Source organism: Monodelphis domestica, chromosome 1, assembly GCF_027887165.1.
Source record: "Monodelphis domestica isolate mMonDom1 chromosome 1, mMonDom1.pri, whole genome shotgun sequence".
Taxonomy (NCBI): domain Eukaryota; kingdom Metazoa; phylum Chordata; class Mammalia; order Didelphimorphia; family Didelphidae; genus Monodelphis; species Monodelphis domestica.
In genome coordinates this window covers 248,273,817-248,288,954 of record NC_077227.1, presented here as the reverse complement: position 1 = coordinate 248,288,954, position 15,138 = coordinate 248,273,817, and the positions used below count along the sequence as shown (strand labels likewise).

Sequence of the window (15,138 nt, the reverse complement as noted above, 5' to 3'; positions counted from 1 at the left end):
TTACTTTTTTTGCTTTTGTGCAGAATCCTCTGTGAAAACTATTCTAAGATATGGTCTTTCAAGTGGCCTCTAATACCACATAAGAGTCTTATTTCTACTGGTATGTCAGTAAGTGAAGGTGAGGCCCATTTCACATGTTGGAAGGGCACATTTCACATCTGTACTATTCCTTAGGGAATTTGGAAACTGAAGTGGAGCTCTTGAAAGTATTTTGGTGTTGACTACAGTTGGATTTGCTAAAAACAACAACAACAACAACCAGATGCCACCAAACTCCAGTAGAACTTGTACAAGTGAGATCCCCTTAGGCACAGGAAAATCCAACTTCTGTTCAGGTTCTGTGATCAAAGTAAGGAGAGGAAATGACCAAAATTACTGTAGTGGGATCTTTGGCAATAGTACGAATAAGTAAAGGAATTCCTGATGATTTGTTAGAATCCAGTAATGTTTGAAAATTCCTTAATAATATTAAAAATGGATGATTTGACAACTGCATTAAAAATAGTTGTAAAGATGTTTATTGTAAAAGATTGCCAAGATGATACATTACATAGTATAGAGCATTTATTAATGGACTTCTTGATATATGCCTATCTCCATGACATGTTATAACACATGATAATTTATTAGGGAGAAAGCATTTTTTAAAAAATCACTCATGTAAAAATGTTATCTGAATTGAAAGTAGTAGTAAGTGCTGGCCCAAATGGACTTCCTACTCTTCAGCTGTTAACCTTTGAAAGAACTCTATTGTAATTCCAAGCTTTGGTCAGGGAAATGTGATCTGACCAATATTGAACAAAGAAAACATAAGAGAAAGAGCAAAGGTTGCCCAGGCGTTTCACCCCATCCATCAGCCAAAATGGTACATATTGTTTTGTTTGGTTAAACTTATGTCATTCCCAAGAACCAACTGTGCTGTAATTTCAGTCAGTGTTTGGCAATTGTGGACAAGCTGAAGCTGCAGGTTGGTGTGTTAGTTTGCAGCTGGGCCGGATGGTAGCCAGAATAACTATGTTATTATTTTAAAAAAAAACACTGGTCCTTCAACTGGGGCAGCGAGATTACATTTTTTTTTTATTGCTGTTGAGTTTCTCCTTTTTGGCTTGAGATCTTATTCCATTCATAGTGACATTTGTGGCATCTTCCTTAGTTGAAATCAATTCCAAAGGAATCACCTTTTTGATATATGCTGGAAGAAGAGAAAAGACAAAAAATAAACCTATGTGAAAGCAGATGAAAACTCAAATACTGCTCATGATTAAGGGGTTGATTAAACAACAAATTAAGTGCATTCTCCTTTAGAAAGAATTACCTTCCTAATGATCCTTCAACATATGGATTAATTTAATCAGCTGGCATATGACTTAGAACACTTGTTATTAATGTGATCACTTTTTAAAGTTCCAAGACTGGAAGAACGAATTTATGTTTGGCTGTTATACAATGACAAAGAAATATTACACAGAGAAAAAAATGATAGCTACCAGGAACTCAGAAGTCATTAGAGGATGATTTATAAATAAAAATTATTCATAGAAAGAGAAACAGAGGCTCAGGGAATTGATGTGATTTGCCTAAAATTACCGGGCTAGTTGGTGTCAAAGTCAGGACTAGAAATGATGTTTTCAGCCCCTCTCCTCAGTATTCTTTTCCTTGCATTACTTCCCTCACATAAAATATGTTGCATGGAATTGTTAGAAGGTGTTCATGTGAGAATTTTCTACTAGTCGTAAAGAAATAGGTCCCACTGCCCTCAACAAATCATTTAATTTTAACAAACTTTAACTAAGCATAAGCCATTCTCAAGACACTGCCATGGGTGTCAAGACTGTAAGAGTCACAATATAGTGTATTCAACAAGTTCACAATCTTATAGGGAAGGGCAAAGTCACATACAAAAATAAAAAAAAATCAGAATAAAACATTTTATTATGCAAATATGTAAATGGCTATAAAAAGTAGGGAAGATAAACAAAAATGGTTAAATAAGATGATAAAAGTTTCTATTTTTATTAGGAACAAATTGAACTTGTTTAATAGTAAGGAAAAGTCTGGACTTTTTATCCCAACCTTTGCAAGCTATATTTTGTTAATATTCTCATTCCCTAAACCCCCCCAAAAAAACATTTTTGGGACTATACACCTCTAAGGGAAGAAGGGTAAATGACATCTCTTTAGAGCCAATTATTGTCCTGAACCTAGAAGTTATGGCCAGAATGCCAACAACTGTGCTTGCTGTGAAGCTTCCAAGGTATTTTTCATCTGAGACAAGGCAAGTGCCACTTTAATCATCTTCCAAGCATACCTATGGATATATTTGCATGTTTCATTCCCCTCCACCGCCCAGTCCCTCATTCTACAGCAATATAAATTAAGGCTTTCACAAAAAAATGAAGCTCTTTTCAAGTATTAGCATTTTAAAATGACAAAGTGAGGTACATGAGATTGCTGCCTCCTTGATTTTTACTTTAGTAACTTTTAGGTAAATTCCTCCTTCATGTAAAATCATAGCTCCTTTCTTTCAGTTTCATTAAAAAAATAAAAACACCTAGTTTTGTGAGACCAAGAGCCTCATTGTAAAAGGATTTCAATCTCCAGAGACCCCAGAAGTCATCAGACAACCACAGACTTCACTTGGGCAGAGACTAGTCCCATTGAAGAAGTGTTTGAGTTTCTGTTCTGGGCTCTTGCTGCCTCCTGGTAGCCTGAAAGGAGCTATGCACAGAGGCCAGAGGTTAGTCTCTACTTATAAAAGCTAAATATGACAGTCTCAAAAGCTGACATTATATGTCTCCCCTTACTATGCTCTCAGTGTCTGAAAGCTGAAGGTATGGGAATCCAAACCTTCCTAAAATAGTGTCCTGAACTCAGGCCATAACTTCTAACCAGCCAGGATAAATTTGGTAGTGATTATGGCTCAAAATAATGGATTTCTGTGTGCATATTTCCAATGGCAATATAAACTAAAAAATTTTACATTTCTTCCTCTCACACTGGCAAGAAGACCCTACCTTTTCTTGAATAGACCTGAGCTACATAAGCCTGACATAAATTGCTATTTAAAATAAACTTTCATTAACATTGGATCATTTCAGGAACCACAAATTATTCAGTATTTTCCTATTTCCTTTGTATCTCCAATGGTCATAGATTCCATTCTTCAATGTGGTTAAAGTTTGACAAGGGACTTAATACAGAAGGGTGAATTAATTCGCTAAGTAAAATGGTCTTGTTTAGTCAAGATTCTAGGTAAAGAGACCTGCTGGGATTTAGGTGTTTGAGACTAAGAAGATGAGAACTCTCTTTCCATTGGTGTTGAGAGAGCAGTATTCCCCCCCCCCCTCTCTCTCTCTCTCCCCCTCCCTCTCTCTCTTCCCAGATTTATGTATGCAAGATAGAGCTGGGAGAATTTATACAAAGATGTGTGGTTTCAGGCTGGGAGAGTCTGGGAGATAATGACATAATAAGTACTTTATTCTTTTTGCAGGTTGTGGAATTTCTTAAAATTGAAAAGGGGTTCAAATGTCAGCAAGTCAATCAACACATATTTATTTTAAGGGCCTGCTATATTCCAGACACTGTGCAAAGGACTCAGTATATAAAGAACGGTAAAAAACAAGGAGCTCGCTGTTGGATGGGGGAGGTAACATGCAAACAACCATGTACAAACAAAATGTACACAGGATAAACGGGAGATAATCAATGTGGAGAAGGCGCTAGAATTAAGAAGAATCAGGAAAAGCTTCTGAGAATAAGAAATTTTAGCTGAGACTTGAAGGAAGCCAGGAAGCGATTTAGAAGGAGAAAATTCCAGTGATGGGGTATGACTGGTGAAAACACCGGAATTTTAGAGATGGAGTGTTCTTCAAGGAACAGCAAGGTGACCTATATCATGGGACTGAAGAGTAGGCAGAGGGGTGTAAAGTGTTAAGAAGACTGGAAAAGTAGGCAGGAGCCAAGTTGTAAAGGTCTCTAAGAGCCATTAAAAAGATTTTATATTTAAATCCTTGAAATGTTTGGGATTCCTTAGAATTTGTGGAATCAAGGGATATATATCATGGTTAGATCTGCACCTTAGAAAGGTTAACTTGAAATCTGAGTGGAGAATGGAAGGGAGTGAGGAGATAGTTGTGCCAGCAAACTCAACCAGAGAGCTATTGTAGTGGTCCCAGTGTGAGGTGATGAGGGTTTGTATTATGGTGATGACAGTGTCAGAAGAGAGAAGGAGGGGGGATATATATGAGAGAGATTACAAAGCCAAAACCAGGATTTTTAACAGATTGGATGTTGAAGAGGAATGAAAAGCCTGAAGAGTCATGGATGACACTTAGGTTGTGAACCTAGAAAGCCTATGAAATTAAAAAAAATAAAACTTCACTGGCCAATGGAGAGCATGCTGAAGTACTTAAACAATACATTGTTTTCTCCCTTCACCATTCCAAATTTAAAAAAAAAAAAGATCTCTGCACTAGAAAGGTGAAATGACAACAAAAAAGTTACCAGAGAATAAACCCAGATTGAGGAGAGTTAGATGGAATCTTTCTGCCCTCAGTGTTCAAATCAGTAGGTACACATTAACTATATTTCAGAGTAATATAAGACTTGGTAGCTGAAATTTAGTGGTTTTAAAAAGATTCTAGAGAATGGAAGATGTGTTAAAGGAGTAGATAAAAGAAAATATCATGATTTTTTAAAAAAGAACATTACTTTCTAAAAAATTAGATAGAGACCTTGATTTATATTCCTAGCAAAATTCTGAAACATATAATTAAGAAGTTGGTTTGCTGACAATTATAAAGAAAAAATGTGATTCTTAAAAACCAGTTTTTATGTATGAGTTTAGCTAGAGCAAATCACTTGAACTTTTATCAAGATACCTGAGTGATAGGTTATAGAAAACCTAGCATTTACTACCTCAAATAAGCTAAAAAAAATGCCCTACCAAAACAAAATGAAAATTCAAGTAAGGAAAATAAAAGAAATTCTATAAAGAAATAACAGGAAAAACCAGTAGAGAAAATAAGGAAGCATTTTAAGAAAATTGGGAAGCTTCTAATAAAATGACAAAATACAATATGGCAGGAAACCATTGGGAGAAAGCTCCAGGGGAAAAAGAAGAGACTGATTATCTTTTTCATAATAATATAATAATGATAATTGGAACCCAAGAGAAAAAAATTTGATTGATAGAACTCTAAGAATGGTTAGAAGACCTAATAAAATTATTGAAGAACACCAAGAGAGTAACATGAGAGCTTTACATGAGAAACAGGAGAATCCTAGTTTAGAATTCAAATACTCTGATGAATCTGTGACCTGTTCAGGATGCAAGTCCCTTCTAGCAGTACGTTAGTTGATCAGCCTATCTTCTCTTCCTATTATATAATTCTCTGATGATATCGTTTATTCCTTTTTTATAACGATCATTGATTATATGTTGTAGCTTGTTCATTTATTTTTTAATTCTTCAGAGAATTTTCTTTTTTGCTGCCATATAGCAACACTAATAGTATGTTGGTATTAAAAAAGATTGGACTTTGCTTTCATGATAATCTCTCACTGATTAAAGAAAGATTTGGAATTTCCAAAGGCAATCCAATTGACTCCTTTTCTTTTGTTCAACTATAGGTGAAATTTTTTTGTCCATCTGTATTGTCTGTATTGTGATATTTTCTATAGTTTGTCTGTTCAAATAAAGGTACAAGTATGTCTAGACTAAATAGTCCATTCATTCACTTTACTATATAGATGTCAGACCAAACTAATTTTAATGATTACACATCTCTTTCAGAAAGCTCAACCATGTCCTGGGGCTTGACTTCATGATCACAGTGCCATCCACAATGGGAACATCTGAGCGACAGACACCACACAAATGAAATTGTTCTTCAGCTTGGACTCTGTGTTAGATCTTTTCTATCACAATGCTGAAGACCCTTTTTAATGATCTCACTATTTTATGAATTGTATGACATCTATAAACAGAGTTCTTCAATAGAAATAACGTCAGTTGTTATATGTCTAAAGCAACCTTGAACAAACTTGATGTGTGGATGAGGCATTTTGATCCATTGAATCAAATACCTAGAAAAGTACTGTGGAAACATATTCTCTAGATCTTTCAGTCAATTATGAATTGGTAAAGATGTAGTTCATTGTTTCCTATGTCTCCTTTTCCCATACTAATGCCCTCATAGAAGATTAATTATGTTTATGTATAGATGATGCACAAAGATTTTGTATAGGTGGGAGAGTAGGCATATAGACTGATAGTTATCAATATTTCCTTTGTAATCTTTTTCTAGAAGTATACAGTCTGAGATTCCCCCTTACCCCAAGCCTTTGGTATCTTCCCTTTTAGATACTCTGTACAACAACCCTTCAAAGCCTTCACAATTATGTTGTTACTAGCACAGATCCTCTTCTATATATGTGGAAGAATCTAGTTGTTTTTTTTCCCCTGACTTTGTTATTAGTGCCACTGCTATCTTCCATGAAAGTGAATCTGAGACTGATATTGGGCCGCAAGTATGGTGGTCTCACTGGCCTTGATGATGATAACATTTTTTTTTTGTGGAAAATAAAAGCAGAAATGGAGATCTCAGATTTTCCCCCCTTAAAAATAATGTATGTGTCTCCATCATAACCTCTTTTTTCCTTCCCTCCCTGCATCTTTTTCTAGGTATTTTCTTCCTTTCCCTATGTCCTCTCCAAAACCCTTTCTAACTTCTGACTTCCCTCCTCTTTTTTGCCTCTATTTGTTTGCTGTTCTAATTTTTTGTCCCACCTCTTTTTCTTTCTTTCTTTTTGTTACCATCTCTTTTTGACTCCTGAGACAAAAGACCTGGTCCATCTCCCCTCTTCTCCAGCATGCAAAAAAATCCTCAACATTGTCTTCCCTTCTTCCCTAGGATTTGATAATCTTTTCCTCCTAATGGTTGCTCTCCCAAGAATCTAAGAGATTTCTCCTGCTCTAGTCCCACCAGAAGACAGGAATAATTTTGGTAAGATTCCCTTCTAATTCTTTACCCATCTGACCCCAATTCTATAGATTTCTTACTCAATGATAAAACTATCTTCCCCTCTATTACCTTTTACTATTTATATCTTGCACCATCCTCTTTCAGGAAAAAAAAAAGGCTTCCCTCTTACCTTGGGATCTTTTACCCTAAAATACAGAAATGTTTTCTTTCCTCATCATCCCACAAAAGGTTTGATAATTCCCTCAGTAAGGTCTAATTCATTTCCCAAGGAAGACCCAAGATTTTCAGAGTCCTCCCCTTGGGGAGAGAGGATCCTTCACCACCTTCTACCAGAAAACTCCTCACCTCGCCCCCTTTCCTGCCCTAGTTATCCCTCCTCCAGCTAGGGTGGGAGGGTATCGAGCTCTGACACACTGGCATCCAGGACCTTCTCCTTTGTGGTCTTGTCAGGCTGCTCCCCGAGGTAGTGCCAAGCCCAGAGTGCAGATTGAGGTGGTCATGTAGGTTAGACTTCTATGTGAAGAACTTGCCACAATGCCACAGGTATATGATTTGACACCTTGGTGGACATCCGGGTGATTGCTGAGGTAGCTATTGTCAAACATCGAGGGCACATAAAGATGAAGTGCTGAGCTCCCATCTGGAACACAAGCTTTTTCATACCTCAGAACACTTCTGGTACTTGGTATTCCTGATGTTCTTCAGTGGAATTCCCTGGTATAGGGCTCCTGGTGCTCCCATAATTCCCATTAACTCCACTGCTTTGTGACACAGGGGCTGCTGCTGGGGCTTCCTCTTCCAGTCCTAGGGGGATGCCCTCTCCTACTTGACCTCTAGAAAACAGCAACCTCTGTGTCTTCCGTCAGGCTGTAGCAGGCTTTCACTGCTCCCTGGGGTGCTGTACTATCATTAGGAGCATCCAAGGCTAAGGTGGCCCTGAAGGCTGGTTCCCCACACCCCAATGCCTTTAGGAGCTTAAGCCTCTGTGCCATCTGCAATGCTGATTCCACCTTGACAATGCAGGTATCTGTTATTTCCTCTTCTTCCTCCTCTTAGGCCTTTAGTTCAAGGCCCTCATTCGGAGGGAATTTTAATTTCACTGGCAGGACAGGAAAAGGTGGAGATGGGGGTTTGGGAGCAGGCTTTAGGGTTCAGGCAGATGGTTTGAGGGACTTGGAAGAGGTGAGCTAGTATATCCAATCTCTCCAATAACTCCTTCCTCTTTCAGACCATTTCTGGGCTCTATGAATTGGTTGAGGGAATGTCTACATTTTTCTATCACAAACCTGCTCCATTTGGAGATAGGAGGCCACAGTCAGGTAGTTGACAATGCCGGGGACAGCAAACTACAGGGCTTCAGGATAGTAGGAGAGATCTGTCAGGATTCTGGCACTGCATTAGGGAGATCTGTAGCTCTGAACTGAGATTAAGGAGAAACTGGTCATGAAGAAACAAGGAAGAGCTGCCAAGATTATCTTGTAGATCCAGGACTTGAGGCTGTCAGCCATAACTGTGACACTGCAGAAGTGCTCCACTGTCTGGAGCTGGTTCATGTTTTTTAAGGGTGGCCATCTCATGCTTTGGAAGCTAGAATTGCAAGACTTCCATTCCAGATAGCATGGTGCTGGGTGTGATGGGGAGAGTTCCCTAACTCAATTCCATGGACACATTTTTTCAAAGATAACATTTGTTACAATAATTTTTAAATGCTCTCCATTTTCCATTTGTTGTTATTCAATTATTTTAAAATCTTCTTGATAGTTTTGTTCATCTGGATGTCTTGCCAGAATTTCTTTAAATTATTTTTCCCCTTTACTGTCTCTTTCCACCATATGAGATGCTGCTACTGATAATCATTTATCATCCTTTGTACAGCTTGACAAATAAGTTTACATTACAATCCATATTGCCTTTTGGATACTATCTCTTTCCATTTATCAATCAAGTTGGAAGTTTGATTACGAGCTGTTTTGGACACTTTTTTGGTCTCCTTTTGGCAATTAATTTTCACTGATTAAACATGTGTATTGTTGTTATAATCATTGTCAGTGTCAAATATATTGTCCTTTTCATATTTCATTTTATAAATTACTTGTTTAAATAGTTCAGAACCGAGTTGTTTGGATTATATACACATATTTTTCTCAGATTTTTTCTTGATTTTTTGTTGCTAATTCTGATCTTAATTCTAACAAGTTTATCATCATCCTGGACATGGATAACCTCTGATTTGAGGATAACTTCCATGTCTCTTTAGTATATTTTTCTTGTTTATTAAAATCTATTTTTGTGATATTATTCTGTGTTCATTATGTTTAGTACCTACCATTATCATTCTTGATACAAAGTGTTCATCATACAAGGGCAAAAGGGTAATGCATAATCTATTGTTTTTTAGTAACTTTAATTTTTTTGTGAATTATATTATAGAAAAAGAGTCAGAAAACTTACAATGTTGACATTCCAAGAAAAAAAAGGGGGAGAAACAAACTTAAAAATATTAACGATAGAAGAATTATCAAGCAAAGGCAAAATATAGGAAAATCGGAAGAAAACATGTCATCTCTTTTTAACAAACAATTGACTTGGAAAGCTTTGAAGAGAAATTCTAAGTATCTTCAGTGCCCTAGAAAAATAAGATGGAACAAATAATTGGAGAAAATAATAGTCAGACAGTATCTTAAAAAAAAAAATCTTGGGGTAGTTGTTAGCCATGGATCAGAATCGACCTTTGGATCTTTTGGTTGAAAAGGCAATGTAGGGGAAGCATTACTCCAGAAAAAAGGATATCTGATAACAGAAACTTGGCACTTTGTTGCTGCCATGGGTACAATCTCAATGGGATACCTAGTAAGGATTTATTTTTTTTTAATTAAATTAATCAAGTTGTATCAGTTTACTGGATCCTAAAGGATGTTAATAGAGAATACAGATACTCCCAATAGAGATCATTCCATTATTATTGTTAATAGTTCTAGAAAGGATAAGGAAAATTAAACTCTCTATGAGCATTCAGCAATTAAGACAATGATCTTGGTCCTTACCCTGAAGGTAAGATTGCCAGTGCAATTAGGGATGGATGAGAGATATCTGTAGCCTTCAAAGCACAGAAACTTGAGGAGCAAGAGGTGAGGTTTCTCCCTTCATAAGGCACAAGTGAGACATGATGTCAAAGCAGGGATGTTGGAAGCCCTGGGGAAACAGGGCAGTGTTCAATACAGGACTGCCCAGATCCAGGGATTATGAGGTTCACAACATTCTCATGAAATCCCATAAAGGGCCATAAGATAAAATAATATTGGGGATTCTAACCCTTGGAAGCAGAGATTAGAGAAATCCAATCAAATAATTCAGGTCAAAACTAAGAGGAGCCAGCCATTCTGCCAAAAGAAGTATAGGAAGTTGAGCTTGGCCTTAGAACAAAGCCCTCATTCAGGAACTGAGGTTGAAAAGATGAGAAAAGACAAGGAAATATTGACAACTATAAAGAATTACATAATATATCTAGGGATATCCAAAAATCTAATACTGAAGAAAAATAATAATTCCTTATTAACTGTTAGCAGATTCAATGGGAAAAAAATTGATTTTCCACAGGGCCTACATTTACACATTGAGGTTATAGAGACATTAAAAAAAACTCTAGAGTAGAGAATTAGAAAGAGAATAAATAGCAGAACAATGCGATAAACATTAAACAAGTTAACTGACTGCTTGACAATTAGAATAGTTCAAACAGAAATCAATGACTTTTTGAGATAGCAAGAAATATTAATTGAAAAAATAAAATGTAAGGCAGCGGATAAAAAAAAACTAACCTGGAAACAGATTAAGAGGAAAGAATGAGAATTATTAGACTCCCTAAAAACCTTGATTTCTTTTTTAAGAGTCTAGACACCACATTCTAAAAAAATCATAAATGAAAACTGACCAGATCTATTAAAAACTAATGGCAAAGTAAAAAAAAAAATCTACCTCCTAAAAATAACCCTGAAAAAAAAACCCCAAGGAAAAGTCCCAGAAATGTTATAACCCAAATCCAGATTGCCAGAGTTAAAGAAAAAATACTGCAGGCATTGAGAAAGAAGCTGTTCATTTAGTAAGGAACCACAATTAAGTTTAGATTAAAAAAACAGGCTTATAACCAAGAAAGATAGTTTAGCTTGTCCTGCAAAACTGAATATAGCATTATAGGTATAAAAAAAGTAGTACTTTTAAAACATCCCATATAGGACTTTAAAGTGTTCCTGATGAAAAAGCACAGAACTATGTGGAAACTTTGAAATGAAAACACAAGAGTCAAGAGAAACCTAGAAAGGTAAACTTATTTGAGCAAATGTAAGGGGTTGTATGATATAGTGCAACATAGAGGGAGAAAAAAAATGTTTCCTCTTGGGACCTTAATATTTTTGAAGCATATTGAGAGGATAAGATCAGAAAAACAGTTCCTTGGGATGGACTGGCTCTTTTATGAGGGTTTTAAGAATAAGAGAGGGAAAAATAGGGAAATGTAATAGTCAAAAAGAGGCAGAACAAAGCCGAACTTAATTCTTAAAATTGGGGTGCCTAAAAAGAAGAGTATACAAACATGCAGGAAGGTTATGGGAGAGCAAGCAGTAAATGAACCTTATTCTTGTGTGTAACAACATAGTGTTGAACAACAAATACTCACCCAAATATATCCCCCCCCCCCGAAACCTTTAATCCACTGAGTCACCTGGCTGCTACAAGCATATCCCACACATACATTCTTAAACATACAAAATATTTGGTGTAGAAATACATCAAACTCAACAGCTAAGATAAGGGGGTAACAGGTCGGATAATATTGGACAGAATTGGTGAGAAGGCCCCAGAGTAAGAATGCCTTAAAGGCAGCTTAGTGGCTCAATGGATAAAGCCAGGCCTGGAGATGGGAGGTCCTGGGTTTAAATCTGGCCTTACACACTTCTCAGCTGTGTGACCCTGGGAAAGATACTTAACTCCAATTGCCCAGCCTTTACCAAGATTCTAAAAGAGAAAGCAAAAGTTAATTAAAGAAAAAGAAAAAAAAAGGAATGCCTTAGATTGCTTCTTAGACTACAAGGAAATTGTTAAGCAAATTGTGGTGTATGTAAATAAAGAAACATTAATGACCCATAAGAAATGACAAAGGAGACTATTTTGGAGAATCATGGACATTACAAACTAATGTAGAGTGATGTGAGTAGAACTAGAACAATTTTATGGAAGAATAACAAAAATGTGAAGAAAAACAACTCTTAAACAACTTAGTATCATTAGAGAACCAAAAATAAAGATTTCACCCACCTCCAGCCTGAAAGGTGTGTGTGTGGGGAAATACAGAGACTTCCAATTTTGGAAATGGCTCTTATGAGATTTTGCTGTACCGTGCAGATGAATACTTGCCTGGCCTTAAGAAGCATGCATTTTTGTGTGGATGTGTTATTTGTTACAAGATATCTTTCTTCACTTCTGTCTCTGTATTTATTTTAACATATTAGAAAGTAAACTCACTGAAGGCAGGAACCATATTTACCTTTATCTATATTTTCAGTGCATAAATGCAATGCCTGACAGATCATAAATGCTCAATGAATATTAGCTGATACCTTTTACTGAGTAGATTGTGTAGGAAGGAAGGTTTAATAATAATGATATGAAAAAATGGGTCATTGAAACTTTTAAAAATGCACTGAAAAGAGCAGGAGCAAGCTCAGAAGGAAGCACAGGCAAAGTAGACAGTTTTGAGAATAACATGGAGAATTTATGATCTACGTTTTTTCCTTTTAAAAATGATACGAAATGGAGATTGCTGATTTCATCTAGAATTCTTTCTGTGTGTGTGTGTGTGTGTGTGTGTGTGTGTGTGTGTGTGTGTGTGTGTGTGTGTGTGTGTGTGTATGGAAGTGGTATTTTGTGTGGCTTAAGTTTAGGATAAAAAAATTAAAATTATTTTAAAAATAAACAAGGGAGAAAAGTTTTACCATCATAGCAGTCTTACATAGTACTTGAAACATTGACACATGAAAGAGAGATGAGACATTTTCATTTCACTTCAAGGGAAAGAATTAGGATAAAGGGTCAAATGTTACACAATGACCTTATGCTTTTTGTGAAGAAAACCTTCCTAACAATGAGAGGTTCTCCAAAACAGAATGGACTGCATTGGAAGGTAGTGGTTTCTCCCACACTGGAGATCTTGGAGTAGAGGCTCAAATCACTTGTTGGAAGGAATTCTAGGTCATAAAAACTTTGGATGAGATGACCTCTGAGGACCTTTTTGACATTAGAAGTCTGTGATGCTCATCTGGCACATTCATTTTTATAGTCTTTAAATAAAGACTGATTCAGTCTCTGTTACATAGAGGTAAGATTTGTCTGCTGGCCTCATCTCACTAGCTGAGCATTTTAGGTCAAAAACTACCTTGACAGCATCCCCTCTAACTAGGTTTGGAACAAGAGAAAGGGAGCCCAAAGCCTAAGTCATTTACCTGATGTCTGTAACACTTAACTCTTTAGGGCAAATCTAGAACTAGTTGTTTATTTGTTTGAAGAATCTTTAATTTTAGCAGTTCCTTTTTGTCTTTATTTTTGCCTGCCTAGTGGTAACTCTTTATCCTATAATGAATTTTTCATATAACCTAAAAATAAAGCATTTAACCACGTTATCAGGAAAAATTTATAAAATGCAGATGAACACTTCCCTGTCCTTAAGGAGTATATGTTCTAGTATGGGAGCTTTAGAGGAAGCTGGAAGCTTGTTATTTGAACCAGAAGTTGAAGTTCCTTTAAACTAACAAGTTGATAAATTAGATAACATTATTGTAGGTGATTCTAATTTTGTTCAACCAAACCTAACCACACACTCAAAAGTCATCAATGTGAATGCTGTACTAGTAAATATATGACAAGTAAAAGACAAATTGTTTTTTATTCTTGAGTTAGGATGGCCCATCATACAACATGAAAGGGGGAAAATCATAAGATAAATTGGTCAGAAGAAAAAAATCTATAGTTTAATGCTGTGACTACTCTGGCTTCTTTAATAATGAAGAATTGGTTTTTTAAGTTAAATTCTTCAGCTTGACTTCACAATACAAACTGAAATAAATGCCTTCTTGTACAAATTATGCTCTCACTTAATATTTTTTTATTCCTCCCATTTAACTTTTATTCTGAGTGCATAGATTTGGTGTAACTTATTCTCAAGGTACTTTATAAATGATTGCTTATGGAAAATATATATTAATTAAAGAAGTGATCACAGATCCATGAAATCAAGTCATGAAATAGATACATTAAGCAGAAAGCAAAATATTATCATTAAGCTAAAAATTTTTAGAAAGATCTTACTTTTTCTCTAATAGCATCAATTTTCTAACCACTTATTATAAATAAAGGTCCACCTCAAGCCATCTTGCCAAAAAATGTAAAATATCTACTTTTAGACACAATTGGTATTGTTCAATTTGCTCACCAACCTTATTCAATATTCTTAGCTAAAACTGGCTCTTTTGTGTTTTCCCAAAATCAAAACTTTCCTCAAAAGGACAAAGATTTACCACTATTAAGGAAACCAGAAAGAAAATGTTGCAGTATTTGATGTTTACTTGCCCACGGTCACAAAGGTAGTACATTTCTGAGGCCATATTTGAACTCAGGAGAAGGCACAGTGGATAGAGTGCCAGGCCTGGAGTGAGGAAGAGTCATATTCTGTGACCCTGGGCAAGTCACTTAACCCTGTTTGCCTCAGTTTTCTCATTTATAAAATGAGCTGGAAAACCATGAAAACCCCAAATGGGGTCATGAAGAATTAGATATAACTTAAAAAAAACTGAACAACTTCTTGACTGTCTCTGCAATCTCAAGCAATTTCCTTGCATTTTCTATTTTCTACCATTATCTGTATATTACCTGTGCACTATTGACATAATTTCTAAGAAATACTTTGCTTTCTAAACAACATAAAACTGTTATTTGGGAAAATATTATCTGTCCCCCAGGCCAATTGGTTTTCTTATACGACAAAACTGATGTTAAGCAATTCTGAATACCTTATTTTACTATGGGTAGAATCCCTCAATTATTCTAATTACAGACAGTTTCAACACATTCTGTTAAATGAACATTCTGGTGTCATCCTATATAG

The 15,138-nt window shown here is 36.0% G+C and overlaps 1 protein-coding gene and 1 pseudogene across 11 annotated transcripts in view; both read right to left on the bottom strand.

The window, feature by feature from the left end:
* Positions 1-495: 495 nt before the first annotated feature.
* Positions 496-15,138, bottom strand: part of CEP128 (centrosomal protein 128) — a 566,439-nt gene continuing 551,796 nt past the window's right edge. For 8 of the 11 annotated variants that reach the window (XM_007472708.3, XM_007472703.2, XM_007472704.2 and 5 more), the window contains one exon: positions 496-1,192. In XM_007472708.3, coding sequence (XP_007472770.1) covers positions 1,065-1,192 — 128 coding nt within the window. In that variant the 3' untranslated portion in view covers positions 496-1,064. The remainder of the gene's footprint in view (positions 1,193-15,138) is intronic. The other 3 variants (XR_008914955.1, XM_056810609.1, XM_016425009.2) reach the window with 1 other exon arrangement.
* On the bottom strand, positions 3,364-11,624 carry LOC103106092 (zinc finger and BTB domain-containing protein 12-like; annotated as a pseudogene).